Below are 19920 nucleotides of genomic sequence, written 5' to 3'. Positions count from 1 at the left end.
AGGTGGGGTTGTTTGTTTGGGGTTTTTTTCCCCCCAATCCAGGGTAAGTAAGTAAGTAAGTGGCTAATTTCTGGCCTTTTTTGCTATAGTATTAACATGCCTCTGAATTTATTCAGCCCCGGTTTCTCAGAGAGAAAAATGTCTAAAACCACATGGCTTTGTATCAAAAAAAAAAGTTCACATTAATTATTTGTTCATAAGGACTTTCTTAATATTGTCTGTTTAACATGCATACAAAAAAATTCAGTTCATTGGGACAAGATAACCAACAGCAAGAAAGAATCATTGTAGTTACTGCAGGTTCACACTCAGAGCCACGGAAAGAATCTTAATCTTTAGAAGAGGCACAGTTGCAATTATGGCTTTAATAAAGCTTTCACATGTGACACAGTCTGGTTAAAAGCACTTGTTTATTGGTTACAATATCAACTCATGGCAACATCTTTCACTGAGCCACTGTACAAATACAAAGAAAAGATCCATCGTGGAAAAAAAAAAAGCTATAAACAGAGTTCATAGCAAATGATTTTTTTTCACAGGGAAGTCTTTTTACAACAGCACTGTTAAAGAACAAATGGCACAAGTCCCTGGTTTTTTTAATAGCTTAAATAAAAGCTTTAAGACTGTTTCTGAATACATACACAATCCAAAGGCAGTGCAGAATCACTTCATAATTGGTAACATTACTGAAGTTTTCCAAAGTAGTCAGCAACAAGTATAAAAAAAAAAATCTGATGAGAAATGCTGGAAACTAAAGGCAAAGTAAAATCAAGCATGTTTAGAAGCAATTTGTTTGGGACTCCTTTGGATGTAATATGTACTACAAGTGTTCAGATGCTTTTATTTAAAAAAAAAAAAAAAAGAGGAGTAAAACACAAATAGAGCACCATTGTGTAAGTAAAACAAAGGCTTGAAATATCTAAGACTATTCCACTGAAGTCCATATTAGTTAAAACCTAAACATACTGTGTGGTATAAGAATGTCAGGCACATGTAATCTGTTATCAGTTATATCAATTAGTAACACTGTTCACACATTTACCATAACAACACTGCATTAACATTCTGCATGTATTTTACATAACCAGCAATTGGATAAAAAGGCTCGTGGTGCCTCTGAAGTGTAGGAAGTAGTTTTACCAGCATGCATGCCAGGTTACTGTATACAAAGTGCACCATCAACCCATGCTTAATTACTTTTACAGGAAATGCTATCTCAAAAAAATCAGTCATTCTGCTACACAACCATTTATACCAACTATTTGAATTAGCCAATACTTACTCTCACCAACATCTTAAAGCACAGCACTAAACCTAGTGGAGGTGACAGTGTCCTCAAAGAGGAAAGACTAAGCACTCTTGGAATGTTTTCACAATGTTTTCATTCCACCTTAACATAATGTGAACTTCATTGTGGGACAAGCGGTTACACTAACTGAATTAAAGAGTTAACTATTTCCAATCCATGCATTACAAGTAAGCACACTAGGACCAGCTGTTACGTCAATTCAGCTTCGCCAAGTCAGGGTCAGGCCCTCTCCTTAGGCAGGGGGAAAAGCCTATTTAATCCATGTTCCTATTTCAAATGGTATATTGAACTATCAGATCTGCCAGAACCATTAAGCATCTGCAGTTTAGCACGAGGCAGATGATAGCAATGTTTGGAAGAAAAAAAAGAGTCTGGACACGATGGAAACAGGCCCACGTTACTCTACTAAAAGTGAGTATACATTAGCAAGATGCCATATAGGAGCTTTTTGTGGTTTCCCCGAATCTCAACCAATAGCTCTAACAATAAATAGAAGGCTGAGTGTACGTGAGAACGTGCCCAGAAGTTGGGTGCTTGCCTCATTAGTATTTTCTATTACAGAAGTTAAATCAACATAAGAAAATTCTGACAAAAAAAACTGTACCTGAATAAAATAAGTCTTGTTATACGAAGCATGCAGTTCCCCTTCCCAAGCTATAACTGATTTACTTTTGTAAGAGAGGCTGGGAAGAGTTATTTTGCCACCAATTGCTTTGGCATTATAGTCATATAGTTACTCTAGTTCTGTAATTATATAAGTTATTTGAAATTCAGGTAATGCTGTAGTCTGGCAACAAAGATTTTAGGACAGTTTAAGATGTACTTACTAGTGCTGCAAAATCCTCTATATATGAAATGAGTTTGCTGTCATAGTGACCAGTTAGAAACCACACTAAGCTGCACGCTTAAGCCTACATTAAACTGTAGGCATATACCCTTTTCTTTCAGATGCAAAGCTGGGATGAAACCTTTCAAGTGCAACCTAAAAAGGGTGATTTTTAGTAGTATCTTCATAATAGAAAGAGGGAGTTGGAGCTTTCACCGTTAAACCGCATCCATTTTAGTGAGTGCATCAAAGTTCACGGAAAGCTGTTTAAAACAAGAAAATACACAGCCTTTGCAAGTTCATTATTTGCCCTCTTATATAATAACAATGTGTTGCACTAATTCCATTGTTGTTGTTTTTTTTTTTTTATAAAAATGTGTTTTCTGAACTATTTACAGGCCAGTAACTAAACAGCAAATATCACCTTGGCAGGATCTGTCACAAGCTTTCTGCAAGTTCCTCAGAAGCATCAGGTGCTATGTCCACAGCTGGACTTCTTGGACGTCTCCTTGTGCCCAACACAAAGGAGCCACCTCAGGACCTGCAGCACTACAAAAACTGGTCACCAAATGGCAAAAGCTGGCAGATACTCGCATGGCGCTTTTGGAAACCTCATTAGCAAGTAGATGGCATTCCTTATTAGTTATTTTAAAAGCAGCTAAATCCAACAGACAATTGCCCATCAAACGATGATAGTGAAATTATCTGCAATACCACCTGTATGAGAGGCATTACCATGTTTACGGTCTACCTGAACTTTTAAGAAAAGAAGTTATATACATTTGTAAAATTGTTTTTGGAGTTTCACAAGTAGAAACTAGTTTTAATATCAGAGTGTAAAAAGGGCAACCTGTCTTTGCAACAGCGTTGACTAGGAAATTGGTTCAAAACACACTTTTATGGAAAAAGATATATATATATATATTTTTTTCTTTTTAGAAAAGAACATTTTCTTAAAATTCCTTAGTAACAAATTTTCAGAATGATTCACTCAAGGCAGCTGTGAAGTTAAAAAAAAGGAAAAAAAAATCAAGTGTACCACTAAAAAACAAACAAATCTGCAAGATCCCAAAGAGCTGCTCACTTGAAAGAGTAGCAAGTATTACTTACATAAATAGTTCTGTTAATGCAGACAGATCATAAAACAAGCAAGATGCTGAGGAATTCCTGTGACATACAATACTGCGCGATTTTGGTCCTACACCACAGTCTGCTGTTAGTAAATGTATACTTGTCTAGCACAAGATGTGCTTTAAAAAAAAAAAGTGAATTTACTGCGATTGGTACATTTATTGGCACCTTAACCATTGTAGACATGGCAAGTTTACAGGCACAGTCTGGAAGTACTGAAATTTAAGATTACAAATGTCAAAAACTTGACAAATAGTGGTCTCGGCAACAAATCTGTTTTGGTATATTACAAAATACTGGGCACTTATATTTATTACCTGACCCAAAGATACCCAGACTCCCCATACTTTTAGATGGCAGCAGATTAACATTATCTTCCAACCTGATAATTTAAAATACACATATTTAAAATAAGTCACTTCAGAGAAGCCAATAGACTTAATTCCCCTTTCCAAAAACACCACAGACTTTCCGATTCCCGAGAGAACATCCATTGCAAGCATGGGCATGCTGCCAGGCACCAAAGAGTTAAGCCATCTCCCTGGGTGGTGTGAAATGGCAAGAATCACTCGATTTTTCCTATATCTACACTCAAGTGTACCCAACCAGAACCTATCATTTATAAGCAACTGACATCAAAATCAGAAGAAGCGAGGACCAGGAGAGGAAATGGCTATTTACAGTGTCAGAATGCAGAACGATTAGCGTCTAACAAGCTGCCATGGCACAGACTACTGTGACCATAAGAGAACAAGCAAATCACTAAGAGTATAGTACAAAATTTATAAGGGTCACACAGGTAAGTAAAGTTATTTGGTTCACTGTAAGTTACACAATTCCTTTTATAATTCACACTGCTCAGAACTGACAACAAGCACGTTTGGTTGTGGTATGCTTCGGCAGCCCCCCAGTTTTGAAGGGGATTATACGTAATTAACTGCACATTTTAAATCTCTAAGATTTTTAAGTGAAGTCCTCCTGAATGTCTCAATTTATTGTGGTAATTGCAGAGCAAGCTTTGCAAATACACTGCTTTCTGCGCACTAAATATCATGGCAAATCATTGTGTTAGTGCAAATCAGCTAGAGTTAGTGATGGGCCAAAACTACCTCATTTAGAGCTGAATTGTCAAAAGGAAAAGCACTCAGCCACTTAATGACAGCGATGCAGGTCACTTGGCTTCCAGACCCAAGGACTGTACGGATTAACTTCTGTGAAAGGCTGCAGCAAGGAAGCTAATACTTCTGGAACCGGACTTTTTTTTTTTTTTTTGCCCGCTGTTGTTGCAAATCTGCCTGGCATTAACTCCTTGGTGTTTGGAGGCCACGACTGCCAATGGATGAACCAGGAACCACTGGCTGGAAGGAATAACCCCCATGATTAAATAGGCAAGCAGGTCAAGTGAGTGAGTGAATAAGGCGCTAGGTCTTAACTGGGAGTCTCTCCAGGGCCTTTAAAAAAAAAAAAATTCAAATGCCTTCCATTATAAAAACACATACATACCATTGGCTTCACTTTATCTACAGTAAATTCACAAAAACATTTAAAACAGCAATCTAGTTCATCCACTACAAAACTCAGAAGTGACATCTCAGGTTAAAAGCAAAGCTATAAATGTAGTTCCTTAAAAAATGCAAACATATTTCTTTACATACAGACAAATGTTACATGATTGGCTGCTATAATGTGTATATTCTGTTATGTACAAAAAAAGTACAGGATTAGCAGACTCTGAGCACAAGCAAAAACCCTTCAAGGACAATCTAACCAAACCACCAAAAACAAAAAGACTGGCTCTTAGTTTGTCGGTCACCATGATTATGTGTGCTGGCCCCTTTTAAAAAGTCAGTGATTTCTTCCCCCCTCCCCTATTTCTTCACTTGAATTTTTTATAGTTTACAGAAAGCCTTTTTGTGTAATAATCAGTGAATAGAAAAACTTCACCTGCAAATACAAGGTAGAAATGTTATTTCACAGCTATAGGCTGCAGCATTGATCTCTCCAGATCTCAAATGGAGAATGTACATGTTTGGCTCCCAGTTAATTCCAGATTCTGAGAAAACTGTCCCAAGACCCTGTAGCTACAGCCATGCCGTCATCAGTAACACCTAAACAGCTGACACGGTTGTCATGGCCAGCAAGGACACCTGGAAAAGAAGAAGTAAGGAAAGTTAAAATTCACAACTTCAAGGCAAGGACTTCAGCTGTTAGGCTGCTCTCCTAGATCAGTCTTCAGGCATTCTAAAAAAGATGCAATACCAAAGCTGATCGTACTCTTTTCATTTAGCCTGAAGAACCAGACATCATAACAGCTCTCTCAGGAAACTAATTTCACAACAAACAGGTTTTTAAAGACGTGTATGTACACACACACACACTTTTGTCTCCATTTTTTTTCCTGCCTTAGACTTTTCCTCCTTTTTCACCCCAAAGACCTCCTTATCCCTAATCAGGCTCTCTGCTGTTTTTTCCCCCCATTTTCAGCAACCCTGTCTACAATTTTGTCCATCAAGCACTTACAAAAATCAAATATGATGTTTTGTGACAGTGCCCTGAACACAGAACTACCTTACCGTTTCTCAAGTTTTGCAAAACCTAAGGATTAACAATCCCCTATATATCGTATTAGAAAAGCAACACTGTCCACTACCTCTTCACTTTATTTTTTTCTTCTACCCTTTCTTGCACTTGTCCATCTCCCTGCCCGATGTTAGTGTATCCAGCTTTATTAAAACTTAGCCTGGACGCCCCTTATGGAAAAGGATGTATTTTAATAGCAGAATTAAGGCTCAAAACCGAACCAGGCCCCCATGGTTTAAGCTATTGTACAAGCTTAAACTGTATTGTACAAGCTTCAGGTGTATTGTGTCGAGAAATAAATACATCTATGCTATACCATAAACATCTCTTGCCTATCCTGACAGAGGTGATGAATTCAAGGATTACAAGCGTCTTCCTCCCGTCCCTCTCAACGGCAGGAAATTACGGTCCCCAAAGCAAAAAGATTACTGTAAATGACTCCCATCTGAAGACAACTTTTACGCTGCCGAAAGCATTACTTTCTGTGGCACATGCAAAAGTCAATGCAAATGTTTAACTTTGTAATACTTAATTCCATACATTTCAGTGACACACCATTTTTTTTTGAAGATATAATTTAATTCTGTAGGCTGTTCCTTAGCCTCGAGAGCTGGTTATCTTCCAGCATAGAGATATACAATGGTCAATGCCCCAGAACAGCAGCATCTCACTGACAGGAGCAGTTATTATATTATTTATTATACATCATAAAGATGAAAAAGTAACACAGCGTAACAACTGGAAGATATGATCAAATGCAATATAATAAAGGATACCATTCTAGAGGAAAACAGAGTCAGGAAGAAAGCAGATTCCACCACAACAGCAGTGGCACTGACAGTGAACTAGCTCTGCATTTCACATAGGTTTTGAATATCCATTTTTTGCTAAGGAAATGGAAAACTTCAGCTCATTTCAGTTACATGTACCCACCTGCTCTTTCCCCTTTCAGAGTATCCCACACATTGCAGTTGAAGTCATCGTAACCTGCTAGCAAAAGGCGACCACTTTTTGAGAAGGCTACAGAAGTGATTCCACAGATGATGTTGTCATGCGAATACATCATTAGTTCCTGATCCGCACGTAGGTCAAAGAGTCGGCAAGTGGCATCATCGGAACCAGTGGCGAATGCATGTCCATTAGGGAAAAACTGAAAGTTTTAATTAAGAGACAGGAGTTTGACGCCAGAAAAATACATTGTTCGTGCATTATTTCAACAACCTAACAGGTTTATTTCACCACGGTGACCCGATAAGGGCTTAATAATATATTAAAAATAAACAAGCAAACAAAAAAAAAATCCCCATCAATCTGGACATTAAAAAGAAAATACTGCATATACGCAGCTATGCAACAAACACTTCTGGAATAGTACTGACTACGCTTGAATGACTGGAATTTTATCTAGCCAGTTCCTGCATGCGGTATAACAGAAATCAAAGGGGATGTAACTAACTCCTATAAAACGAAGCAGAACGCAACTATTTGTGTGCTGGCGGAGGGCCGCAAAGACCCGTGTGAAGCGGTGCACAATGTTCCATCTTGAGCTGGTCAGGCAGCTTGGCTCAGTCAAGATAGAAGATTGCAAGCAAGAAATTCAATTTCCAAAATCTACTCCAAATCAAAGCCCATCTTGCAATAACCATATTGATTGAAATAGGAATGAAAGGAGCTCAACACATCTCAGGATTCTCGTCTAAGTATAGGAACTGCATTTTTTCTACTGGTCATGCTTTTGGTATTTTCTCAGCCTTAATAATTTTTCATGTTTATCAAAAACAGATGTAGTTGAGACTTAGGTTTCATTCCCTATTTATCAGGGCTTGTATCTTGCAGATCAGAACATAGTGTTACTATGACAGAGGAAATATAATCCAGTTTATAAATATTACAAAATGATTTCAAGGATGACTATTCAACCTAAGTACTGATTTTAACTTTGCCTTGCAGAACATTTTGCTGAAAGCTCTTCTCAATGGAAGAAATCAAGTACAGTTTTATAAAACAAAAAAGTTTAAGATGGGGATGCTTGGCTATTTTATTCCCTCGCGGCAGATCACATTAACAAGAATTTTCAGTTTTAACATGTTGTCACAGTGAACAAAGTTTCCCTCCATTCTGTGCTTCTTAAAAAAAAAAAAAAAAAAAAAAAAATTGCTGCACTTAAGGTCTCAGTTGTTGATCAAGAACATCGCTGAAACTATTTCAAGAACATTTCAATGCATCACAGATAATAGTAACTATAATTGTTATAAATTAGATCACAAGTTATTAGAAAGTCTTTTTTTCTAACATTAAAGACCCTATTGCTTTCTACAAAGAAGTGTTCATTATATACAATTTAACAGTCTCTTCCCTATCAAAGATACCCGATTTAAAAACAAGGTAACACAGTAGACTATAAGCTGAATTTATGCAACTATAGCTTTTATCCCCCCCGCCGCCCTTCCCATGGGGAAATACGAACGATCACTTACGCAAACTGCATTAATGTCTGACACGTGCCCTGTGAACGACTGCCTGCACATTCCATCCCGAATATCCCAAAGCTTGGAGGAGGCATCGCAGGCACCCGAAACAAAAGTCCTCATATCCGGACTTAGAGAGAGACTCATCACATCGCCAGTATGCCCAGTGAACGTGGTGGTCTGTTGACCAGTTTCAATATCCCACAGAGCGCTGCAGATAAAGCGAGAGCATTAACACAATGTAATGGGTTACTGGAGAGTTTCAGTTTTAAATACAAATTAAGGTATTGAGGGAAAAAGGAAAAAAAAAAAGCCAAGAGCTCAAAAACTAACCAAGTGGTGTCTCCTGAGCTGGTGACAATTTGGTTGTCATCTAGAAAGCGACAACAGGACAAGTATCCTAAAAACAAAACAGTTATGTTAGTTTTACACCCAACAGCAATGACTAAAGTTTAAGACCCCAAAGTAGTAATTAAGGTTTTCCTGTATCTAGTGTGTAAACCAACAAAACTATTTCACAACACATCTCAAAGTGGGCCTGTTCCATTTAATGTAATAGAAAATTTGAAGTTGAAACAAAAATATGGCTGACCTGTATGCCCCGGCAGCTCTCGGCTCACTCTCACGTTGCCCTCTCTGGTTTTTAAGTTGTATATGGAACAGATGTTGTCCAATCCACCACAAGCGACATAGTTGCCAGAAGGTGCATACGCGCAAGTCATCACCCAGGAGGATCTCAAAGGAATGGCGTGCATCTTCAGACAGACAGAGCTCGTTAGTGCTACAGCACATCGTAGCATCCACCTTTACTTAAGTCTTTCACATCTGCTTATGAATTGTAGCAAACGCACCAAACAGATTCTCTATCATAAATTTCAGTATCTTGATTTTAAAACATATTACAACCTATATTCATATTTACATATGGCAAGTTTTCATATTTACATAATAACAAAACTATTCCAAATCTAAACATCTACAGCATTCGCTTTTTCTACCTAAATTTCTTTGTTCAGTTCTTCTACATCTCTGAACTACATGTTATAAATATATGGAGACTGGACAGTTTACAGCAGCAGATCACCTCTCCACACTCTACTCAACTTTACTCATCTGACAGGGTTTTTTGCTTTCTCTAACCCAAAAAGCAAAGTATTCTTGTAAATTCTGAGGTTGTATGTTTCTACAATTTAAAATAAACCAAAATCATTGATTTCAGAAGCAGCAATATACATGCAGAAAATAAAAGCTATAAGCTACCATACTAGCAAACTGCAGTGAAGACACTTAGTACTATACAGAATTAATTCTGAGATGCAAAACTGACACACATCTTCAGTAATCAACTAGTCACAAAAGGAAAAAAAAAGTCTTAAAGTAGAAAAAAATGCTTTATCAATTTTTGACTTGCAAACATGGGAAAACAGACAGAAAACCGCTTAAACAGACAAATTATGCATGAATTATTGCTATGGATTATAAATAACTCTACCTTATTTGTTGTATAACTATCCCAAATAATTAATTTTCCATCTTGAGAAGCACTGACTAGTAGCCTAAATAGAAACACAAAAAAAATTAATGTAAGATAAATGAAAAAATTAGTTCTCAGAATAGATATATATCATGCATGATTACCAAGTGATTCAGAAAGACTTTCAGTATCTCCCATTACTTATTTTTTAAAATTTTTAAGGCCACCATTTGTTGGAAAATCTGCAAAGAGCTGTATATTACCTGACAGATGAATCCCCCCTGTCCACAGGGACTCGTGATTAACAACAGACAAGAACAAACAACTCACCTCAAAACACATATTTTATAAACTCTCCCCCAAAGCCGCTTTTATCTTTCATATACTAATATTTTAACTATAGAGCTACACAATGACGAACACTAAAATTAGGGGAAAAAATCCTGAGGGCAGATTTTGGAAATATTTCTGTTTGGACAATACGAGGGAGAACACAACACAAGGCTCTATTAATATCCAACCACTAGCTGCTTAAAAACAAACAAACAACCCACCCCACATTCGCAAGGGGGCACAGCAAAGCCCCTTCCTACTAGGGTACTAGGTCACTTTACTTGCTACACACACACAAAAAAATCTTTTTCAATGAAACAAATTTTGTTCTTAATGTTCTCAAAATTCTGTTATTAGAGATGTTATATAATTATTCAACATTTTGGAAATTACAATACCCATCATTCCAAAAATATGTCCCATCAGATACCCTCCACTTAAATAGATTCAAAGAACTTAGTTTAAACTAAAAGAAGGAAAAGGCAAAATGTCTGTGGTAGGAACAAGCAAAGTTCCTCTCCTATCCCTCAAGCCTTTTCTTTTACTACTACGCAATCCCCACTGGCTTTAAAAAAGCAAAATGTAATTAAAAGCAAACAAAAAGCCTCCAGTCATGATGCCCCTGTGAGGGTACCAAGACAACACAGCTCCCAGAACCGACATTAATTCTTACGCAGAGGATCCTACTTCCAACCCTTGAACAGTAGGTTTAAGGATCACTTGCACAAACCTTGAGTCAGATCCCCAGTGCATAGCATAGATTTTGGCTAAGTGACCTCTAAGCGTACGCCTTGTTCGCATTTGAATTCGACCCACTGAGTCCAGACTTGTTGTGATCTGAAAACAAATAAAATAAAACCCTGAGACGCTGAGGACTATCTTTAAAATACAAAATAACTAAATACATTTGAACACTGATAGAAAATAAGCTATCTTGGCATGCAATGTTAAAAAAAAATACTGGTGAACAACCCAGCATTATTTCCATGCAACACTGAGGAAAACAGACTTTGCAGAAGACACAGTAACATACTTCGGAACAGCTGTAACTGAAACTTCAGAAAGTCATTGAAGATAATATCTAATACAGAGGCCATTTCTGATTATCAAATCAGAAATTTTTCAAGCAATAGCCATGGAAGAAAACCCTCAAATATTTACCGTACTGTCATTTTTTAAAGCATGGTGGCTGCCATTTGAAATTTCAAAGCAGAACTTTTGTTTATTTGTTTATTTTAGTATCAAGGAACAGCCTATACACAGAATCAAGAACGTACCTGAGCAAGAGTTGTGTCACTACATGCTTTCCTTGCATCCTGAAACAGAGAATAGAGCAATCTGAGTCTAAAATGCAACACTGAGCATCAACTGAAAAAAGCGACTAATGGAAAAATAACTTTAAGCTAGGCTTCACCAATTTTTAAAATACAAAAAGCCCAAAGCCAACAACTTACATGGCAATATACCTTCTGTCACCCTAACACGTTTTACTGCCTAGGGAATCTAAAGCACTGGCACACGAGCGGGGTAGGGAGGAGGGCATCAGGAATGGGTCATGCCCTGGCCGCCTTTGAGCCTCACTTTCTAGAGAATACATGATTTGCAGGCATTTGAAGCCCACTTAAAGTCCCAGGCCCTTCACCCTTCCCCTTCCGTGGCAATGCATTCAGTCACCCAAGGGAGGAACTCATCCAGCTGAAAAAGAACTTTTCATACGTGATAACGCAAGAGCCTCAGTAGCACAAAACTTGCTAAACTCACCTTGCCATCACAGGTGCGACAACACTAGTTACAAGAGGCAAAATGGGAATTAACAGCCGTTATTTAGGGTGCGGGACAGACCACAAGCTTACAGTAACTTAAGCTACTGATGTACTTCATACAAAATGAAGAAAAAAAAACCCACAAAACCAAATAAACCCACTGTACATTTGCATTTACACCACAAACAAAGGGCTGCTAGAAGATTAGCGTAAAACAGTTTACAGGCTAGATTTGACTTTGTCTTGGCTGAAAGCAAATGCTATCACTCAGAAATGAAGTGCAGAACAGAAAATCAGGAATCAGAAGAGTTAGATCTTATCTCATCGCTGAGAAATACTACAGTGGAAGGACAAAGAAAATACCATCTTTGACCCCAAACTAGGCTGGCAAAGAACAGAAGAGGAACAGGTAGGAACATGAAAGCCAGATTCTCCTATACTATCCTGCATCCTAGTGACTGATGACTCAGTTTTCCTGCAAGGAAACTATGAAACTAGGACAGTTTGGCACTCATATCTCCAGCTCAACTCCCCTTTCCAGAAGAAATGGATACGGGGTCAAACACTCCAGATCTGTTTAAAGAGAACTGTATGTACAAAGAACTCTGTCTTAAAATTAAGGTTTCCACATAAAACATCTGCTTATCTAAACAAGACAATCCTAGTTATCCTAACTGTAACCGCTTCATTCAGGATGGTGCTTCCCTGCCCTATGGTTTGGTACACACAACCTCCCCCTCTTCACAGCCGCTGCTCTTCATCTTCCTGGCAAACCTCAGATGTCTGAACAGTAGCTACGGCCCGTACTGCTTAGGTAGAAAAACTATTCCTAGGACAGAACAAGTTCCTCCATCCCTTGTTTAATCAGAGGGTTTTGAGACATTTCTAATATATACTTATTGCCAGGACAAGTAACAATTAAGATTGCCTAAAAACTCCACTATGAAAATCCACTTTCAAATATTTAATTACACGGAACTAAGCAGGCACCAAAGGGAGACAGGCACACAGAATACAAGAAGGTAACACGCTAGGAAGATATACTGGGTGAATAAGTGGGGGGATAAAAGAACTAGAACTAAACAAACATGGAAGCTAGACCGTGGACAAGTTAACAAAAGAAAAGCCAGGAGCAGAAGAAGAACATGACAACAGGTATCCATATGTCCACTTATACGGACATTTGAAGAAGACTGCGCCTACTGGAACACAGGCTGGAAGTTTTCCAAGTCTCTTCACTCTTCTGTTATCACCAAATATCTATGGAGCCTACAGGCATGGAGTTCCCCCATTAAAGGGCTGCAAAGCCAGTGCCAACAACTGCTCAGCTCAAGTGGCAGCAGTCTGTGCTGCGATCCATTGATTGAATGGGTTCAAATTGAATTTTGAATGACATGGCTGTCCACTAGGATGATCATACACCTGCGATTTTCCACTCTATTTCTGAAGGGGAGGGAGAGAGGAGAGGAGTGGGGGAAAAAAAAAAAAAAAAAAAACACAAAAAGAGAAGAACACACCACCACATTAATAAGAACACAGTCAGCACTCCAAAGTTTGAAGCTGACAAGATTAAGGTAGCTGCATATACATTACAGCACTTTAAAATCTTCAGTCTGGAAGGGACATCACCAGCCCATCTCTCAACATCCGTGTAGGTTGTCCTGTTAACGCAGATGTTACTCTACCCTGTTCTTTAACACCTCCATTGACAGAAGCTTCATCTGAGGAGAACCTGATAATTTATTCTAATGGTTTAATATCCAAGGTGCAGCAAAGTAACTGACACCCAAAAATTTTTGCTGCATCTTAAACCAGTTTCTTCTAGATTTAACTGTCCTGGACATTCAGAATAGCTATTGTTGGCAGAAGCCTTTCGTGGATTGGAAGACATGCTCTCCATGAATCTTCTCTTCTTTGGGTAAGGAACTGAATTCAGTCTTGCTTTGCAATATTGACATGTTACTTTTCTACAAGCACCTGCCTAATTCGGTTCATGGAATGACTGGTGCTCCGGTCTCCTTCCAGGTATTTCTGCTTTTTTCTTTATTTCAGACTGTATGGTCCTATGACTTATTTTCTGCACATTATTTTCACAACAACTCTTGGAGATAAAAAAAAAAATCTTCCATTTTTCATTTGTATAATAAGAGTAGTAGATTGGACACCTTAAACAAGTGAGCACTTCTGAGCCTAATTTGCAACACTCAGACTTTGCAACACCTGATTTCAGTTGCAACTGCGAATAAACAGCACTCCTGCAACTCAGACTCCAGGCTTCAAAACAACCAAAACTAGGCACTCAGTCAGCAATCACATATGAGAAGCACGTTTTTAAAATAACTGGCTTAGAATTACACCAGAAACTATAGCACAAATAATTATAAAACTACCAGCAGTAATATTGAATTATCAGCCACAAAACCCTCTCTATTTTCCTGCAATTTCTCAGAATACCTTCTGACTTCTGTAACCAATGAAGACATCGAACAAATGATGTATGGCCTCCTTTACCACTAATTTGTGTGTCCCCTCTGCCCCAAGAAGGTGTTCAATATGCGCACTAATGACAGCGTCCCCTTTGAGAGAAGGAAAGGAAACATTCCTCATGCGTTTTAGAACTGCATCACTGTATTCAGAATAGGTCTGAATGAAAGACAACACCTTAAAATTCTTAACATCTTGCTTAAGAGTTATTTGACATTTCAGCTTTAAAAATCTTCTGATGTATGCTTATTTTGACCACCCTTTATAGCTTTCCTCACAGAAAGCAAGCCTGAGAGCATATTAAGTCATCCCATCTTTATTTTTATTTATTTAAAAGAAAGAGCTATTACCAACATCTATACCTGAGGCTGTCCAATACTTGCCATATGACTGGCATAGTTGCAGGCAAAACAAAGTTTAACGTGCTGTTTTAATTCTCACATTTTAACCGTCATTTCTCCCTGTGCAGCATAACAGAATCTTAACAGCATAATATAAATATGTTCTTCTATATAACTGTAGGTTTTTCCTGTTCATATGGTGGAAAATGCAAATTTTTAAGAAAATGTATTCCCTTGATCAACATGCAGCCCCTACAGTTCCTTAACACACACTCTTAACATTTAATTTTTTTCAAGGAGTTTATATAATATTTTATATAGTATCTTATTTGTTCAAAACTTCATTCAATTTCAGATGCAACTGGGCAGAGTGTCCAAAACTTCTGCAAATCATATGCTGAATTTCAATCTCAAAGTGAGGACAAGCATCACATGGGAACTTTATTATAGACAGAAATAGGAATCAACTTTAGTTATAAAGCCATCCTTTATATCCTGCTATCTAACACTTCATCTCTCACTGACGTTTCAAACTTCTTGCACTAAAATTCATGTGATCTTATTTTATCCAGCCAGCATACTGTATTTGTGTACAGAATAGAGCAACAACTCTAAGAACTGCATGTGGAGGTGAAGGTAAACACATCAGCTAGATATTGTATTAAAAAAAAAATATCTTTAAATATTTGTAAAACATTACAGACTATGAAAAGTCTGTTGGGAAATTGGCAGCTACACACTGCAGTTTATAAACAAGTTTATTAAACAAGACTTGCAAGTAACTAAGACAGCAAACTGTTACTTAAATAGAAAACAAAGGCTGTTAGCTATCCCACATCTTTTCTAGGATTGCATCAAACAATAATTCTGAAAATTACCAACCCACTAGATAATATGTAGACTTAAATAAACTGTGTGTGGGGGGGGTTGTTTTGTATTTTTAGATTCTGTATCTAGCCTCTTACTCTTCCCCCATCCAGAACAAAACAGCTATTTAGAAAGTAAACTGTGTGCTGATTTAATAAACAAGATAAATGGTTATCTATACAAATAAGAGATTGAATTACTTAGAAAGTTTCTTGAAAAATGATCAAGTCATTGGGCGCATTTTTTTAATTCCATGTTAATCTGAAATTCAAATTAAGCATAAGGCATCTTCTGTGATCATATCCAAAGATGCACGTTGCCAATGCAGAGCCCATAGGCTCCAATGGAAATAGCCCTGGTTACTCAGCTACACCTGTCTAAATCCAGTTTCAAGTTTGGGTGGTAAGTTTAACAAGTGAAATATTAATTTGATCTAAAAACCACAAAATGAAGTCCTTATACACAGAGACAATCAGATTTTTATGCTACAAAATTTAAAAAAACAAACATTCCTGCAAAACAGTCTAGCTCTCTTACTTGCTCCATCCTCACACAACCCCATTTCTCATAAAACCAGGCTGATTAGTAAGACTGAATTACAAAGGCACAGACTGGCTCACCTCTACATAACCTGATGAGAAAGTCTTCACACATCAGGTAGAGGAAGAACTGAAAAATTACATACACCTGATATTTTCGCAATATTGTAATAAAGCTTAAATATAAGAAAAAATAATTTAAACTAAAATTTATTTGCATTCTTCTGCAGAGTTGCTTGGAGGGGTACTTAGTGCTGGAACACTGACTGACCTCTGGCTTGGCTTTCATCAAGGTACTGAGTTAAACAGCAACCACAGGACACAGATCTCTGCTTGGATGATACTTCATGTGGTGAGGATTGCGTACGGGCAAACGTTGCTTTCATGGTTGTTCAGTCAGTATGTGTATCGCACAGCTGATACTGAAAAGCAGCCTAATGTCCAGTGCACTAAAGCAGCAGATCATCACAAAATAATTGGTGCCAGCAGATGCTACACACACACACACAAAAAAAAGGCAGTGTATATGGAATAGATTCCTAAGGAATCTGTAGGTCCTAATTGATCGGACTATGTGTGCAAATAAAGCATTTCCATAGAAATCACACGAATTTATAAATGCTTCATGTTCCCTGGTCAATTGACTTGGTGCATGGCAGCTAATGCTCAGTTATCTACAACAAGTATTTTCAACAAAAAAGTAGTGCATGTGGGAGGATCCACACATTAAAAATAAATTCATCATGAAACAAAGAAATGGGGCCTGTAGAAGTGATACCTACCCTGGAAAGTTTTCCTTCACACTGTGCTTTAATCTGCATGCTTAGGAAGAGTGACAATATAGTGGTCCGTTTCAGCACAGAAATAAGCTTTCCTAATACCCTTGATCTCATCTCGCTGTGCCTCAGTCCTAGCAGTTTGCTCCTTTTTTTTTTTTAATCCGAAATAAAAAATTTGCATGAACACACACACACACCCCTGGAATGACAAAGTATACTAAACCTCAAGAGGAAATAAAACATTTTATCCATAAATATTATGAATGGAGTTTCAAAGGCTTCCTCTTATTCAAACAGCAGCATGTGATTAATATGGTCTTTACGCTTTATTCTTTTAAAGTAGGAACTCTGTCACAAAGAATAAGGAAGTAGCAATTCTTACTCTGATTTGATTTCGCAGCTGCTCTGCCTCCTGCCGTAACTGTTCCAGCTCACTCATCTTCTTCAATCTGTGTTTCTCACACTGCACTGGTGAAGAAAACCTGCTAATGAGAGGGAAGAAAAATAAGTTTGAATATCACTTGCCCCTTTTTTCTTTCTTTCTTTTTTACTTTTTTAGCTCTATACATAAGTTGATTCTGCCCTTAAAAAGGCTTCCAAATAGATATTCCCTTTAGTAGATTGTCTAAAAAATTTAGCAAGACCTAAGTTATTTATATTCCTGGTTAAATGGAGTATATTTTGAATATTGAAGCAACTGTCAACAGAAACACCTGCTGTACTATAAATAAAGTATTAGTGACTGCATTTGTAGCACCGCTCCCTGCCTTCAACCTCTAAGAACATCAGATTTCTCCCCAAGATGGCAACAGAGAGCAAAGACTGCAAGGCCTGCCTTAAGCATTTAACTTTAAGCTCAATAGTGCTATGATGCAAGCACCTTTGTACAAGACATCCATAGAAGGCTTCTGTTTAATTCGAGGTGGAAAGCTTTAATCCTAGACTACAGATGAAATAGCAGGTTTCCTACAATACCCATATTTTCTTTGGGCAAGTCACAATGATTGCATCTCAAAAGCACCCATACAGTGAGAAGGAGTAGCAAAGATGAAGACACCCATAAAAGCATCCTCATGGCGGTGCAGCCCACAGCAGTCTAAAGCTGTTCTTTTCTGAACAAGGACTCAGAGCAATCTCAATAAAAAGGTCAACGAACACCAAAAGTTTTCATTATTTGTCGAACAGTCTTCTCAGAGCAATTTTCCTTTATCTTTAATAGAGTAGTGCAGTCAAGTAACAGTAAAGAGACCTTTCAATTCTATTCACCCATGTCTAGAGTTCAATATCCTCCTAGCTAAAGTAAAATAAGCCAGTATCTTGTTCAAGAACAAGCCAGGCACTTGCTTGTTCTATCATGAAAAATACAAACACACCAGGAACATTTGTATTTTTTCTTCTCTTACATCATCTAAAAACCCCAAAACATGTCTGGCTTATAGAAGAAAGAAGAAATTCAAAATACTATTTATAAAATGAAAATTAAGAGAAAAAAGGAAAGAAGAAGCGGGGAGAAGAGGCTATTAAAATATATGCTAAATATTCAGTTTAAACATGAGAGCCAATTCAGTAATGCCCACCCAATTTAGTCCACCAAAAATGGCCAAAAAATAGGGGGAAAAAATGACTACAGAGGTGTCTGCTAAGTCATAGCTCTGTAGGCAAATCCCTCTGTTTGGTCTAGCTATCAGTTCTTTGCACTTCAGTGCTGACATTTTCCACAAAACAGATTCTGGAAGGGTTTTTTTGCATCTATAAAGCATGACATTTTACAAAGATGTTAAGAGTGAAAACTTTTGGTTCAAAGTAACTTACTAGAAAGATAATCACCCTGGACTGCCTTACAGCTTACACAAGCGTTTGAGAGCTATGAAACTTCTTGCTATTCAAGAAGGGTTTTTCTCCCCCCTCTCTAATCTGGATCTCTGTGCTTTCACCAGATAGCACAAAGTCCATTTAACAATAAACCCAGAAACGTACACAAACTGGATCAACTCTGAATCAAAATACGTCATAATTGGCAAGAGCACAACGGTGACTAGACGATCTAACCAGTATTTTCCACTATGCACACGCAAACTGTAAAGTTCACAGCTTTGCCTTCCTTAAACCTATGCTCTGTTCAACTACAAAGACATTACAACCCATGAGCATATTCTAGGAGGCTACTTTATTTGCCATCGACTTCCTAATTCAGAAGTCCAGACTATTTAATACTGCTTACTGTAGAGCAGGCATAAAAAGTAATCAATACTAATGTCCGACTGCAAAAATAGAGTATTAAAAACTGTAATCACTTTAGCACGCAAGCTAATCACATGCCTTTATAGCCTTTGAAGTTTAATTACAATTCTAATACACTTGATTGGAATACTATACCTCTATGAAATATAGAGCCACTTGCGGTTCTGACAGTTTCAAATGACCCTCTTTTTCAAATGTTTCCCCTTCTTTCATTCTAGAACCCACACAAAGGTAACACAGACAAAACAACGGGTTCAAACGTGCACAGCAAGCAAGCCAAGACACCTGCCAAAGTTACATGCATGCTATTTTCAACAGCAGATAAAAAGATTCTTAACAGAAAAGCTGAAATCTCTCTAATCTTCAGAGCAGGGAACTCAGCTTCTGCCCTACAACGTGCCATGTACTTCAGTGCTCTGTAAACGGTGACTTCAAAGCAGAAAATAACGTCAGAAAAAAGAGCCGTAACTATTAAACTGGAAGCAGGCACTGCTGGTCACAAGTGGTTACAGTCGGGGTAGCTTCCCTCTGGTAGGTAAAACTGAGCCTATTACTTAACAGCTGTGACATGACACTGGCACTCTAATGCTGATGGCCTTCCTGCACTTGGACCATAAAGTCAGTGTTAATGACATCATTAATATCAGTGCTGCTCATCATTAATGCCATTTCTGTGCGAGCCAGCTGCACCAGCAGCTAAACAGCTGTTGAACTTCACAGCTTTAAATTGTGTTAAACCTCTACAAATTCCTGCATGGACATAATCCAGGTTCAGAAGCCTCCCC

General features: G+C 37.8%; 1 protein-coding gene across 5 annotated transcripts in view; it reads right to left on the bottom strand.

Annotated features, from left to right (window-relative positions):
• Positions 1-391: 391 nt before the first annotated feature.
• Positions 392-19920, bottom strand: part of GNB4 (G protein subunit beta 4) — a 34489-nt gene continuing 14960 nt past the window's right edge. For 2 of the 5 annotated variants that reach the window (XM_026062148.1, XM_026062167.1), the window contains exons 2-10: positions 17277-17379; positions 11399-11437; positions 10852-10958; positions 9807-9870; positions 8907-9069; positions 8648-8714; positions 8324-8525; positions 6780-6996; positions 392-5413 (exon numbers count right to left, since the gene is read on the bottom strand). In XM_026062148.1, coding sequence (XP_025917933.1) covers positions 5307-5413; positions 6780-6996; positions 8324-8525; positions 8648-8714; positions 8907-9069; positions 9807-9870; positions 10852-10958; positions 11399-11437; positions 17277-17333 — 1023 coding nt within the window. In that variant the 5' untranslated portion in view covers positions 17334-17379 and the 3' untranslated portion in view covers positions 392-5306. Of the gene's footprint in view, positions 5414-6779; positions 6997-8323; positions 8526-8647; positions 8715-8906; positions 9070-9806; positions 9871-10851; positions 10959-11398; positions 11438-16386; positions 16608-17276; positions 17380-19920 lie in introns of those variants that run through there. The other 3 variants (XM_026062186.1, XM_026062176.1, XM_026062158.1) reach the window with 3 other exon arrangements.

Source organism: Apteryx rowi, unplaced genomic scaffold (assembly GCF_003343035.1).
Source record: "Apteryx rowi isolate R43461 unplaced genomic scaffold, aptRow1 scaffold_10, whole genome shotgun sequence".
In the NCBI taxonomy this organism is placed as follows: domain Eukaryota; kingdom Metazoa; phylum Chordata; class Aves; order Apterygiformes; family Apterygidae; genus Apteryx; species Apteryx rowi.
The sequence above is the reverse complement of the archived record's forward strand: the minus strand, read 5'-3'. Positions and strand labels throughout refer to the sequence as shown.